Below are 15,060 nucleotides of genomic sequence, written 5' to 3' on the forward strand. Positions count from 1 at the left end.
GCCCCCCCCCCCCACCAGATAGCTGGTCAGTCGAACATCATGTGTTCCTTCGATTGGACCTTCCCACAGACGCACAGCTCATCAGCTGCCAGGCGGAACCGAAACAAATATTGATTTAAATTTACATGGTTGGAGAGCACTCGGGCTTCCGTTGCCCTTAAGAACGAAGGAGAGGCTTACCATCCCCCAAATCCTGTTTAAAGGATAGATTTAAACAGGATAGATTTAATCTCTCCCTTAGTCGTGGTGGGCAATTCTTGCTGCCATACTTCCATCAGTGCACACTTATTAAGGGGGTAATGAGTGAAATTGGTTGCGATCGACCAGGGTGTTTTCCGAGCGGCCCTCTAAAATGGAGTTGTAGTGGGAGATTAAAGGTTATACTCAGCTCCCGACGGACCAGACTTGAGGACCTCTGGGACTTGGTTTATTGTTTTCTAGCGGCTGTACTCCGATCGCTTAAATTCATTACGATCCGTAGCGGGTATTGTTTAGATTATATCTAGTCTCAATGGAGGTTGTGCCCGGGGAGTTCGCTCCCCGAGCACGATTCAACTTTAGCATGGCGATTTGTCGAATTGGAGTGCACACTTTAAGGTGATGGGTGATGCTGGTTGCGATCGACCTGGGTGTATTCCGAGCGGTCCTCTAAACTGGTGCTGTAGTGGGAGATTAGAGGTTATACTCAGCACCCGACGGACCATACTTGAGGACCTCAGGGACTAGGTTTATTGTGTTGGCTGTGCTCCAATCGCTTAAATTCTTACGATCCGTTTGCGGTGACCGAATTTGCTTGATGCATTTGTGCACTAGGGGTGTAGTGTAGTTTAGAGCTGATTGTGGTAGGCGCGGGGTCTTCTTCTCCGCGAGTAAGCTTATTTAGAGAGAGTTATTCTGCTTATCACTTGTTCAATATGACTACCATCACGTCTAGCAACTTCTTCAACACGAATTCCTATGTTGTTAATAACTCGACGACGCAAATCCTCGGTTATCTCGTTTCACGCCTCGATGGTCAGCACTCGGAGTTCTACTCTGTACGAGGATGTTTAGGGAAGATCTTTTCCTTTAGAAATCCCGAACAAAATAATCACACGGATTCAAATCAGGACTGTTCGGGGGCCAGTTCTGTCCACACGCAAAACGATTAGGAAATCGATTTGAAATTACAATTGTGATAAAAGTAAGTCTAAAGCAATACTCTCTCTCTATCTCTCTATCTATCTATCTCTCTCTCTCTCTCTCTCTCTCTCTCTCTCTCTCTCTCTCTCTCTCTCTCTCTGTGTGTGTGTGTGTGTTCAAAAAAGAATGGCCCTATTACCCCGTAACTTAAGATAGCCCGTACCGTAATTCTTTAATCGTGATGCACCATTTCATGAAGCACGTGTGATTTTCGGAAGCCAGAAAACGCACATTTTGTTTATTAACAACCCTGTCTAGGTGAAAATGTGCCTCATCTGAAAACTAAACTTTCAACAATATGTCTTGGTTCCCAGTCCATTCAGCGAATGTCATTCTTTGATATTTGTTGTCAATTTAGGCAACACGGTTATTTTGTACGGATACAAATGCAAATCGGTTTTTAAAATTCGCTGCACAGATCGCCTAGAAATCCCAAGTTGTGCTGCTGCTTTTCTTGGTGATTTGCCCGGGCTCCTCAGCAACGCTGCTCTGACACCTTCGATATTCGGTGGAGAACGAACATCAGCAGGCCGTTCGCTCTTACTCTCAAATACTGAACCATCACTATTCAAATTTTCGTAAAGTCTACTATTGTTTTAAATGAGGGCGACCATAGAGTTTGAAAATGTGCACAAAACCGTCTTTGTGAAAACACCACACTTTTCGTTTCATTAAAAAACAACAGAGTCTTTACGCGCTGTTCAACAGAGAGTATTACTTTGTTAGCTATTTTAGAAAGATACACAAACAGCGCACTCGGAAAGAAAAGAAACTAATATTCATGAACTGCTATCACTTCTGCCAACACAGACCACATTAATAATTACCTAAACAATTCTTTCCAAAACAGATGTTGAATCATTTCGTGCGCCACCCTATTATTTTGCTTCACCGTCAGAAGATTGCAAAACCAAAAATTTGAATTTTTCTACATCTATAGTAATTTTATTTTTGCCTGTTTCCTAATTAAACAAAATAATTTCACTGTCAATTATGACACTTTTAGGTTGAACATTTTCACTAACCCTCCAGTTTACTGTTTCATTCAGACAATTTAACTCCAACCATTGTGTCATGAAGTACTCGTAGTCCAGTTTAATTCAACCATCATGTAAGCCAGGGTCATAGGATACCTGCCCACAAATAACGTAGAAGTGCAGCCTCCAATATAATTCTCCGTTCCAATTAAACATAATTAATCTTTTTATATAAATTTCAAATAAACTATAAAAAAATAAATAAATATATATATATATATGTGTGTGTGTGTGTGTGTGTGTGTGTGTGGGCGCGCGCGCGCGTTTTTTATCGCGAATTATTATTTTTTATTTACCGAAGGACTGGATCGGAAAATATTAAAATAAGTTTTTCTTTATTTCATACATAAATTCAGAATTATTTATTTTTTATATTATGTCGACAAATACAAAAGGTTAAGGAAAAACAGTTAAAGATTAATAACATTTAGAAAACATACTAAATGTTATAATTAATAATCAAGATTGTTTACAAATACCTTTAAATTACCACCATTTAACCTACTTAATTTCACAATCAAACTTAATTTTGAAAATAACAGCTTTATATTATTAAACTGTAGGGAACGTAACGAAACGCCTGGTATCTTTACGTTGTGTAAATTATATATAAGTCAGAGTGCAGCGATCTAATTTCTTATAACGTGGATTTTTTATTTCATTAGTAATTTTAGTGTTGATTATATTTTTTCAAGGTGAAAAACTAGCTTTTAAAAATGAAAATTGATCTCTTACATAAAATCCATTGATAGTGAAGAAAGTTGAAAGTATGACTTTAGTCTTAATTGGTAATCTGAAAAGTATGCGTGATTTTAGGGAATTGCTAATGTAATTCATCGGGTAGAATACAATACACTGAGTTTGAAAGCGTCGTTTAGATGAATGATAATTTAGTAATTGCTGTTTATGAAACTGCCAATTCTGTCAGTTTGGTATTATGTCAAAAGATAAAATTAATATACTAAATGAATTAGAAGAATTGCATCTCCTTTAAAAGTTTGAAGCTCTTTCAGTCAGAGACTTGATAAATTCAGGAGAGTTTATGGGCCAATTAATATATCTTTTGGATAGTAATGAAATTTTTCCTCTTTTGGTGAAGAGATGGGAAAATAGCAACACCATTATGCATCACGTTACTTGTTATCTCGTTTGTATTACGTTACATTGTTATCACGTTACTTTAAATCTCTCAAGTCAAAAATAATTGTGTAACAAATTTTCCCGATTTTCGAAGTATTGTTCACTCATTTACTCATTTATTCATTCAACTGATTATTCATTCATTTAAATATGTGGTGGAGTAGGATGCTAAGCTTTTAATTTACATTAATTAAGATAAATTACTAGATTTTTATATTTATCAAGTACGTATATTTTTATCTTTATGAATAATACTATTAAATTATCACACTATTATTACTTGAATTGGATATTTATGAAAAAGATTTTTTATTTGCGACGAACACTGAGCACATTAAAAAAAGAATAAGCAGCATTCATAATCTGTAACAGAACTTTAATTAATTTTCAGTCTAACAGAATTTAAATACTATAAACATTTTACAACACACACACACACACACACACACACACACACACACACACACACACACACACACACACACACACACACACAGAGAGAGAGAGAGAGAGAGAGAGAGAGAGAGAGAGAGAGAGAGAGAGAGAGTGAGAGAGAGAGAGAGAGAGAGAGAGAGAGAGAGAGTGAGTGAGTGAGTGAGAGAGGGGGGAGAGAGTGAGAGAGGGAGATAGATAGAGAGAGAGAGAGAGAGAGAGAGAGAGAGAGAGAGAGAGGGCGAGAGAGAGTGAGAGACAATCGACCTTCCTATTTGATTCTCCAGTTGAGAAACTTCTTACATTCAGCATTAGTTTCACACTGTGTGACGTCACGCTGGTGACGTCACTAGGACCAGTTGGAATAATTGATTCTCTCCTCTTTGCCAAACCTCTTAATGAACTTAATATCGAAAAAGAATTCATGTACATTACGTGTTATATAAGTTATCAGAAACACAGACTCAATTTTTATGATTCTTCATTCGAATAGTCATGAACATATTTTGTTATTTTTTATAACAAAAATCAAGACTTGCACTCGGGTAGGATGAATTTTTTCGACCGGATTCTTGCTATCTGTACTCCAGAAATTGTGTAACCTTTAGCTCATTTAAATCTCTTCACTGACTAACGCTCTTTCGTTTTTCATTATCTGGGAAATTTGGATAATTTTTCTTTCCTCAAATCAGGAACCTTTATAGATTTATTTTTTTATAAAGCCCTAGACTAAGTTTTACTTAATTGGGATGACTCTCATCTCATAGTTGATTTTTATTTATTCGGCAATCAGTAGGAGGGAAAAGATAGCCTTTCTGTTCAACATCGAAGAAATTTCTGGAAAGGAAATCTACTTAAACTTTATTTTCAATGAAAACCATCATCTTCAAAACCAAGATTCAAATTCAAAAAAACAAAAAGTAGTTTAGTTTGACATGAACCAAAAATCATTGAACAAACACTATCAGAAATTAACAGAGAGAGATGTGTAGACGCATGTACGTCTACGTGGAAAATAGTTGTCCTTGTTTAAATATGCTCACGAACATTGAACATTTTTTTTTACTATTTGATACATAAAAAGGCTTACATGTAAGCTCAAAAAGAGACTTATTGGCACAAATGATTTTATATCCAGTTACTAACAATAAAAGAGAGAAAATCATAATTATCCCATAAATGTACCTTAAAAACACTATTTAGGGTCATATGAATTATCTGCCTGAGACAGTGATCGTTTCCACTCTTTTCTATTCCCAGCTTCTACGGCCTTCGTAGCTTACATTGCAAATTAAATCGTCAATAATTTTTACTCCTTTTTTACACCTTCTACTGATCCTTTGAGCAATGTTTTAATTAATCCTTCACCTCTCGTGGTATATCTTAGTCCTTTATTGTTCTGAATTGTTCTAATTAAGACTCTACTCTCGTTAAATCTTCTTATTAATTTTTGTTTTTTAGTCTGTTTTTTATTTTTAGTCTGTTGTTTAAAATATTCTTCAGAAATAACAAGACAGTAAATGTTTTTGAAATTTATAAGGGATTAGAGATCAAGATAAGATCTTAGGGTTACAGTAGAGAGTTAAAGAGCAATTAGCATTGAAATTGGTAACCCTAGTGTGATTATTACTTCATAACTCCGCCAGATTGGAGACTTATTTATGTATTAAATAACTTTATTCTTTACGTTACCCACAACGCCGTTACTCGTTACTACACCTTTTGTTATACATCAGGCAGCTAACAGTTCTCTTCAACTTATATTATTACGTAAACATACTCGTATTGTTTGTATGATGACTGATCCATTTATATTAAGATTTAAAAAAATGAATATTTTGTACTTACGCTACTATAATTGGCTAAATTTAGTACATAAAGCCCATAAGGTTTTATTTCCAATGATGCGTTTGCTTTAATCATCATTATAATTAAAGTTTTTTTAAACCATTTCGGTTTATTTATCCAGGAACAGTGAACCAGACTGCTTTGAATTTTTTCGTTCTGAAAAATGAAAATAATCTACATTTTTCTTTAATTCAGTGTAAAGAAATACAATCAAATTATCGAGCATTGCACTTAACATTGTAACAGATAAAATAGTTCATAAATGAACGGCAAGCGTTTTCATCAGCTAGAAATTATGTGTATTTTATGCCGCAGATATACGTAAGCATAGAAGTGAGCTCATTAAAACCAAAAAATAAAAATCTTTAAAAAAGATTTAGCATTTACATAATATTTGGTGATGCTAAATTATATCGACATAATTACACAATAAATGAGGATTAATATATTGTAACGGATGAATAAATCGATTGTATTTCTTACCTCGTTTATTATTTTTTGACCGTTCATACAATATGTGTATAATATAATACTTGTAAACAGTAATAAACAAAAGTATGCACATTTTGCAAAATAATTATTTATCTGCAACAACGAAGAAAAGATTTAATTCACTTTTCTGTAAATTATTTATAACTATTTCAGTTGTCTAAGAAAGAAAAACAACAGATGAAATTATAAAAAAAAAAAATATTTGATGTTATCTTAGTTTTTTTTATGATTTACGGGTAGTTTTATTTTTGACCAATTCTCTGCTATATCAGTCTATGTAGAAGTTCAAATGTCCACTAAAATTGGGCTCTATATCTGAAATAGAGAATTTAGTTAAGTACGAAATATAGCTTTAAAATGTATCTTTAAAAATTTAGCTTTTATACATGTAGTTTAGACAAATGTAATACGTATGGTAGGTCGTAATACGTATGGAGGTCCGCCTGAGAACCAGGAACAAGGCACCACTGGAGTTGAGAGGAGACTGTAACTAGCATACAGGGAGTTGCGGTTGTAGAGAAGGGTTCTCGGAATCAGGTTGCAATTCATATGAGAAATCTTGATACTGAGAACACAGAGCGTGATATCTTGGAAGCTATTAGGAGTGCCCTTGGCGGCAACTCGACTGCGAGAGTGGTCAGGCCAGCATTTGGTTTAGCATAGAACGCGACTGTGATACTCCCTTTGGAGGAGGCTGGTTGCGACAGGGAGGATCAAGGTCTGCTGGAAGTCGTGTCGAGTCGAGATTAGGAGATCCGACACGAATTGCTATTGTTGCTGGGGTGGCGGCCATGTAACCACCCAGTGCACGGGTCCTGACCTTCGTGGTTGTTGCTACAACTGCGGCAAGCCGGTACACCTGAGAGCGGACTGTAAAGGTCTGCAAAGAAGTGTAGTGTGCGGACAACTGGGTCACCGAACGGGGAACTGGATTTGTGTGGACCGGATAAGAAGGTGGTGACCAGCAGGAGTAATGAAGCCCGAAAGACAGAGGATATGCGGAACACTGCAAGAGGAACTAAGGAGGCAGGGGAGACCAGCAGGGGGCATGAAGCCCGAGTGGATATACGGAAGGAGTCAACTTAGAGTTAAAACTAGAGAAAGATGAGAGCGTGACTAGAAAAAGGAACAAATGAAGTGTGATATTTGTGGTAAATTTGACTGCTTGTGTGAAATAAAGTTGATTAAGTCCCCTCCTAGTAGTGAATCTAACGGTGGATGGAGAACTTCAACACAACAGGTTCAATAACGTAAACATTAAACATTGTGCTATGTAACAGAAAATTATAAAATAATAATAAAATAATATTGCTAAAGGATGCTAGCATTACCCATTAATAACATCATTTTTTTGCAAAAATAGTTCATAATGGTTTGGTTTTTAGCGAATTTCCAAAGAATTTGGAAATTGCTACTGCGCACGGTCATGGTTATATACATACGCATATGTGTATATAAGATCTTTTTGTCTGCTCTACCGGACGCAATTCTTAACCGATTTTGACCAAACTAGGTGAGATGATGTATTTTTTTTTTTTTTTTTGTTTAACCTTCGGGGCCGCAGTTAAGCATTACTGTACAGAGGATGAGATGAATGATTTGTAGCGTGTGTGAAAAAAGCCATGCCTGACCGGGATTCGAACCTGCTGATGATGATGTAAACATGCTGGAACGGAACGGAACGCAAGAATAGCGGGACAGTACATTATCTCCCTACTAATCGCAGAACCTGGACGAATGTTCCTTGCTGCTGTATCTTTCGTTTATCGGGCGGGTCATTATCTATTTGGTGGCGTTTATAGATTTTTGTATTTTATTTATGGGCGGAATTTTTATTTGCGTTCCCTACTTTAGATCAATGAAATAATTGACCAGGGCTGATCGTGGGAGACTGTCGACCCGCGAGGGTGTGGTAATTGACGAGGACCGTGTCCTTAATATTTTGCTGAATGATTTGCTCCCAGATTACCCTATGGTGGGTGAGGTTTCTTACCACCGCGTGTCATTCGGGAAGTCGCGGTTTTCGAGACCGACTTACAATCTTCTGAGATCACTGAGGTATAGGTGCGTCAGGTGATCTACAGTATGGCACGGCACAAGGCTTCTGGATATGATTGTATCACAGTGGAGCTTCTCGTTCAAGCGCTTCCAGTAGTTCTTGATCTTCTAACTAGAATTTATAAAAGGTTGCTCTTCGCCGGCCACTTTTCGGCGTGTTGGAAGCGTGGAGACTTGGTATTGTTGTTCAAAGGTGGCGACAAAGATCCTACTGTTAGTTCTTCTTACCGTCCACTAACGCTCTTGCCTGTGATTGTTAAAGTTTTTGACAAGGTCTTATATTTGCGTATTAATGTTAAGAATGGTCACTGATCATTTGCTTCCTCTAGTGCTTTCATATATAACTTCCTCTAGTTCATGCAAGTATGTATTAGGGATCTTTCTGGACATATCCGGGGCATTTAATAACTTATGGTGACCCCTTTCCCTGTTTCAGATGCAGAAGCGAAAATGTAACGAAATAAATTAGAAGTGCTCTCAAGTTATTCCAGCAATCGGATTTTTTCCCTGCGTGATGGCGGCTCGGCGGTTCGTAAGACCGTAACTAAAGTATGCCTTCAGGGCAGTGTTCTGAGTCCCCTTCTTTGGATTATAGAATTCGATTCCATGTTGCGTTTGAGGTTCCCATGTGGTTGTCGTGTCATCGCTTATGCTGACGACTCGCTGCTGCTGATTGAAGGGGATTCGCGTAACGAAGTACAGTTCCGAGCTGCTCATGCTTGTGAGACATACCGGCTGTGGAGTTTCCAACATAAAATGTTTTTTGGCCAAGAGAAAACCACAATGATGTTGCTTAAGTGCCGATTGGCTGCTTCCCGACGAATCCGGGTTCGGATGGTTGGTCTCCCCATTCGATACGTTACGGCTCAAAAGTATCTGGGTGTTATCCTTGATGAGACTTTTCGATTCAAGGAACATCTACAGTATGTAGCAAAAAAGGCCGCTGATGCTTTTTATGGAATCCGTAGAGTCATTCATTGCGATTGGGGGTTGAATTACTGTACCATGCATATCTTTTACAAAGGTGTCAGTGAGGCTATTAGCAATATGCTGGACCTGTCCGGGCTCACCGCTTGGCTTCTAGGTGTTTAGCGGAAATTTTGCTGCGGCCCCAGCGACTCCTCTTGCTGGCTGTTATAGGCAGTTATAGAACAGTTTCGCGGGAGGAAGTCTGTGTTATAGCCGGAGTCAAACCAATAGATATCTTGGCTAATGAGCGTAAGGAACGCTGTATTTCCAAGGTAAATAACCTATTGACGTCAGAATACAAAGCAGCAGATTGAAGACCGGGGCCTTGCATCTTCGCAGGTCAGGTGGGATGAATCCCCCACAGGTAGCTACACGCATGGTATATTTCCTATAGTGTCTGATTTAGGTGCGATTGGATGGTTTTGACATGATGCCTTTCGAGGGAGTTTGGCTGGGTTTTGTTTGGTGGTAACAGGTCAATGCCCGGATTGCGGGACTGATGATACAGTGGACCACGTCCTCTACGTCTGTCTCCGATACGTGGTCGAACATTCAAGAGCTGTTAGGGAACTTGAGAGAATACATTCCTTTCTGGGTCTCCGTATTAACTGGATGTTCCGCGAGAAGTGTCTATAGTGGCTGGTTTTCTTCGCGCCCTTGCGGTGTGTAGGTCTGCAGAGGAAGTTTAATCGAGGTATTTGATCGTGGTAGGATCCCGAATGGCTAGGATTCCGGCCTAGGCACTGGATTGGTTGGAGGTAGGCGCATTGGCATCGTGCCTTGGTTATATTGGTAATGTTTGTGATTCGATTTGGGACTCCTGCTGGCGGGGCTGCCGGAGTATGGTAGTCCGTTTGATCGGGGGCGTGGCTTCGTTCCACCAGTGGCGGTCCCTGATTATGACTTGGTAATGCCGCTCGAGGCTCCATGATTGGACCGGGTGGCAGTGCGGGGTTTGTCCCCGGCTCCTGCGCGAACCGGAATGAGGTTACGTTCCTCTTGTTAGGTGACCTAATTTGGTCGACTTATTTCTATGTTGCGTAAAACATAATTTTGATTGGTATGAGTGTAGCACTGATTTAACTTACAATTCGTTTGCTTTCTGAGGCAATCACAGTCACGAACGGTGTTATCAAATTTGGACTAGGCGCAGGGTCCGCGGTCTCGGTTAGTTAGTTTGAGGGAATCAAGTTAAGTTGCATGTGATGATGTCCGTTTGAGTCCTACGTGAAGGCGTTATTTTATTTTGATCTTCACCGTTATCTGTCACCAATGAATTAAATCATGCACATAAAATAATACTTTCATGAAAACTACAGCTCTATTTAAGTACTCATTAAATATTAAGCTACTATTTTAAAATGTATTGAATAATAAACATTATTTTTAAATTGTGACAAGACAGACAAAAAAAGGCAAAATTATTCAATTAAATTAGCTTAATATTTAAAATTAAAAAAAAGTAGTAAAAATTATTTCAGAATAATTATTAAAAAAAAAAAAATGGAACATAAAAATGCGTTATAAAGTAAGAAATAATTTTGTCTAAATGCTTAATTGATTCCTTAGACACTTTTTTGAGTCGGCGCCTGCTTCTACAAAATTAATCTCTACGTATAATATAAATTTGTTCTGTAATACTCACACGTATACTACATAAAAACCAATACCGATATTACATCAGTGGAATTCATAATTATATGCTTTGATTATTACGTCTTTTTATATATGCCATCTACAAGTCCATTCAAGTACCACATAAGTATAATCATGCATTTTGGTGCCGATTCAAAAAAGTGTCTAAGGAATTAAGTATTTAGACGAAATTATTTCTTACTTTTTAGCGGATTTTTATGTCGGTCCATTTTTTAAAACTAATTATTTCAAAATTTTCTGTGTCTGATTAATAACGATAAGTTATTCGGCGTAGTTAAGGCGGTCCTTTTTGGTGATATAATGCAGCTGCCTCCAATCAAAGGCCATTGGTTTTTTGTTCAACCTCCTTGGTATGAAGCGGAAATAAATTTGGGTCATCAGTTTTCATTTTGTAAGCCAACAGGGAAAATTCCCCCCGGGAATGTTATTCCGGTAGACGTCAAAAACTGTGATGGCCTGCTGCATAATCTAAGTCGAGTCAGAAGTGTAGATGGTTTAGCTTTGAGTGATTTAAATCCAGGTAAAGTACTGAATAGCCCACACGATAAAAAAGTACTTGGTGATAGAGAAAGATTGAGAAACCACAGGATGGAACAATGTGCTACACTTTGCCCAAGGCGTCAATACGTTGATTACTAATGACATAACACTGTTTCTAGTATTATGAAGAGATTTAGTTGTCCGACCTTGCGGAGACCGCAAAAGACTATGTAATGATGCACGTAAATAGAATTCCCACCGTCCCTATCCATACTGTATATTATACATAATGTATATTCGGTCTGAAAGGTTTAAGACAGGATATCTCTATTTTTTATGATTTTATTAACAGTACTACATATCTTGTGCAAAAACTTACATTACCTGCCCTACAGAAGACCATATAGCATCATCTGACGTGACGCGTACATATAGAATATCGGGATTCCTACTGTCCCTGCTTACCCGCCAGACGGCGAAAAGGTTTCTTTGCCGATCTTCAGCCCGATTTTTTGTGTCTAAAAACCTTTTTCAATATCATGGTACTGCGAGAAGCGGCTGCGTTGATTGCAACAAGATTTATTTCAATCGGATAAATAAAAAAAAAAAACATTATGCGTGAACAAACATAAAAAAAAATATATGGGTCGAATACATAATCTCCTCTTTTGAAGTCGGTTAAAAAGTTTTGGTAAAATGTGCTTTCAATAAAACTGTATGTGCTACGATCTAGCGTATTTGATTTACTCGTATACTTAAATGGAAATGTAGTTTTCATGAAAGCATTAGTTCTTGTTTTAATTTAGTGATACAAATAACGGAAAAGATCCTTTCTTAGAAGTTAAATTGAGCGTAACTCAAGAACGACTCAACCGATCTTCAGAAAATTTTCACATGCACAGCTCCAGATACACTACTAGAGCACATCTGAATTTCAATGAAATTGATGTAGTTGGATATCTTCGAACCACAAAACTTTATACATAGGCTTATATATATAAACTAGCATCCCCGTTGTGACTTCACCCACTTTACATGGTTACTTGCGTTTCCCGTGGCGTCAATTTTTTTAATTTTATATTTTTAGTCAATTAATAATCGGTAACCGAGAGCAGATGCAGCCAGTCGCTTCGCACATATGGTTAATAGCGCAATGGCTGTGTTGGTTGAGTTACCGCGCCGCACCCTTAAACAATAAAAATTCAGGAAAACCCGACAATAGTTTTTAGATATTTATCTGAAGAATATTTGCAAGCCCAAATATTCTGAATATCTCTTTAGTATACTCGGAAATGGGGAAAATTTGCAATTATTGTTCAAAATATCCTTACCCTCCATCACCGCTTTCAAGCCGAATTTTATAAAATTTAGAAATTGATTTTTAGATAATCACATGAAAATTACACACACCAAAAATCAAGTTGATATTTACATTTGCTACTAAAAAATTAAAAAAAAGTAAATCTCATTGTTACTACATTTTAACCTTTAAACTCAGAATTTCAAAAACATTTTTTTAATATACATTTTCACCGTAAGAAGAAATCGTATACAAATTTTCATCAATCTATCTTCAATAGTTTTTGCTGGGCTTTGATTATAAATCGCTCACGACATTTATATATATAGATACAGTATAAGAAAACCCCCAATTTAAGTGAATGGTGTTTTCGTATTCCTCATATGTCAAAACGTAAAGAAAATTCATTTTTACCTTCCACTTCCGCCATGCGACCGAAAGTAGTATCGTACTTTTCTTCGAAGGATCGGTAAAAATATACGCATTTACATAAAAAGAAGCTAATTTTGATATAGTACTTTAGTTTGTAATAATCCAAAATGTGATCTGATATGAAGGAAAGGGGTTGGTATCCAAAAAATCAGTTTTGAAGTTTTAATAATTTTGAACGCATGATACTAACATAACATAAAGTACAAAATACACCAAAAGCAATATTACTTTCAAAAATCATTACAGCATTACGATATCCTTTCTTTCTTAACTAAAATCTAAAATCCAGCCTTCGGACGCACTTACTGTAACAGAGGGTTTTCCTTTACAATTATGTACTTAATTTCTTAAAAAATTAATCTTACAATAAAAATTTCCCCCATTAGCCCATTTCTCTGTTGGACTTGTTATAACGGAGTCTATTAAAACTTGTACTACCTGTATACGTTTATATTTAAAATTAAACTGATTTTTTGTGTTGCAAATTAAACTTTCTATTAAATAAATTTAACGGCAATATCAGCATTTGGCCAACACATAAAGCAATAAATTTCAACAGAAAAAAGAATATGAAAAGGACTAGGAAAATGGTATGGAATAGATAGTTTTTTAACTTTGTCTATTCACTATTTATAATGACTGACTCATGTGCAGCACCTAAGGTTCAAAGGAGGATTGTCTTCAAAAGGATAAGGTGCGGTGTAGTCAGACGAATATTAATTATATTTCATAGTAATAAAACAATTAAAAGTTCTTTACCTGTTCTGCACAGCAAAGATAGACACACATTTGAAAGCAAATACATTGATTGGCTAAGGTAATTCCAAATGACAGACTTTTATTTACTGAATCCACATCACTAAACAAAAACAACTGAGTGAGTACACTTACATTCATTTTTAAATGGAAAAAATTATTCATATAACATTGAGAAAAAAAGATTATATTTTTATTTTTATTTATATATCTATATTTTTGCACTTATTTTTAGCAAGGGCCAAAATTGTGATACGGCTAGGGTTAGTCTATATCTGACTGCAGTGTTGTACTGGACATTTTTGTTTTATTTGTACATTTAGATATTGGTATTGTTTATTTTTTCTTCTTATTTATAAACAATAAAAAATAAAAATAAATATTCAATATTTTTACTGTTAAATTTTTTTTTGAATATGTTTAGAGTGATGTATTAGAATGGGTGTCCCTCAAGGTTCCGTATTAGGACCAATACTACTTTTAATGTGTATGTATTCTGGTAGATTTCAAGGAAGTTCCTCTTCCTTTCCTGTTGATAGAATTCTTAATTAAGGAGATGGATGCAAGAAAAGCATGATGGGTAATAACGGCCTTTTTGTCCGAGTTGTAAGCCTTTAAATATTTTTCACACGCTCTTTTTGCATAAAAATTTGAAACCAAGTTAATATTAATTTGTTGCAAGTAGGATATCTGATAACATAAATTAAAGCACTTTTATATAAATAACAATCATTATTTTGTTGTGGTAAATTTAGTAGTACTATGTTGGTACTACTGCCTGTATTTTTTATTTTTGAAATGTTACTGTCATTCATTCATAATGTCCTTTGTGTGTTGTTTGGTTAAAAGTGTTTGTAAAAGTGAATGAAAGTGGTTGTATATTAAGTGATTTTGAAAGCAACGATCTTGTAAAAAAAAGCCAGGTAAAAGTGCTCTATCAATGAAAAAGAAATAAATGTAAAGTGAACCGGCAGTCAGGGTTAAGTTACGTCAACACCATAAGTGAAAGTGTTAACAAAAAGTCATTCATACATATGGATAACAATTGTTGCACTAAAAAAATGCTGCAAGTATGCAAGTTTTAAGTAAAATTACTTAATATTTTTTATGAACTAGTAGATTACAGAAAACAAGATATATTTTTAAATAGCTGTATAATTTAGAAGGAAAAGAAGACTGAAAAACTGAACTCTATTAAAAAAAATTAATTATTTGTAGGAACTTACTTTCCATGTTGGAGGGAGAATAGAAGTTTGTCATACAATTTTTTATCTATCT

The 15,060-nt window shown here is 36.1% G+C and overlaps 1 protein-coding gene across 1 annotated transcript; it reads right to left on the reverse strand.

The window, feature by feature from the left end:
• Positions 1-557: 557 nt before the first annotated feature.
• On the reverse strand, positions 558-13,923 carry LOC142317522 (uncharacterized). Its single transcript, XM_075354082.1, has 5 exons — positions 13,786-13,923; positions 6,123-6,224; positions 5,640-5,795; positions 3,684-3,722; positions 558-722 (listed from the first exon to the last, which is right to left on the reverse strand). The coding sequence occupies exons 1-5, from the start codon at positions 13,921-13,923 to the stop codon at positions 558-560; spliced, it is 600 nt and encodes a 199-aa protein (XP_075210197.1).
• Positions 13,924-15,060: the final 1,137 nt, after the last annotated feature.

The sequence above is a fragment of the Lycorma delicatula genome, chromosome 1, assembly GCF_047948215.1.
Source record: "Lycorma delicatula isolate Av1 chromosome 1, ASM4794821v1, whole genome shotgun sequence".
NCBI classification, from domain to species: Eukaryota; Metazoa; Arthropoda; class Insecta; order Hemiptera; family Fulgoridae; genus Lycorma; species Lycorma delicatula.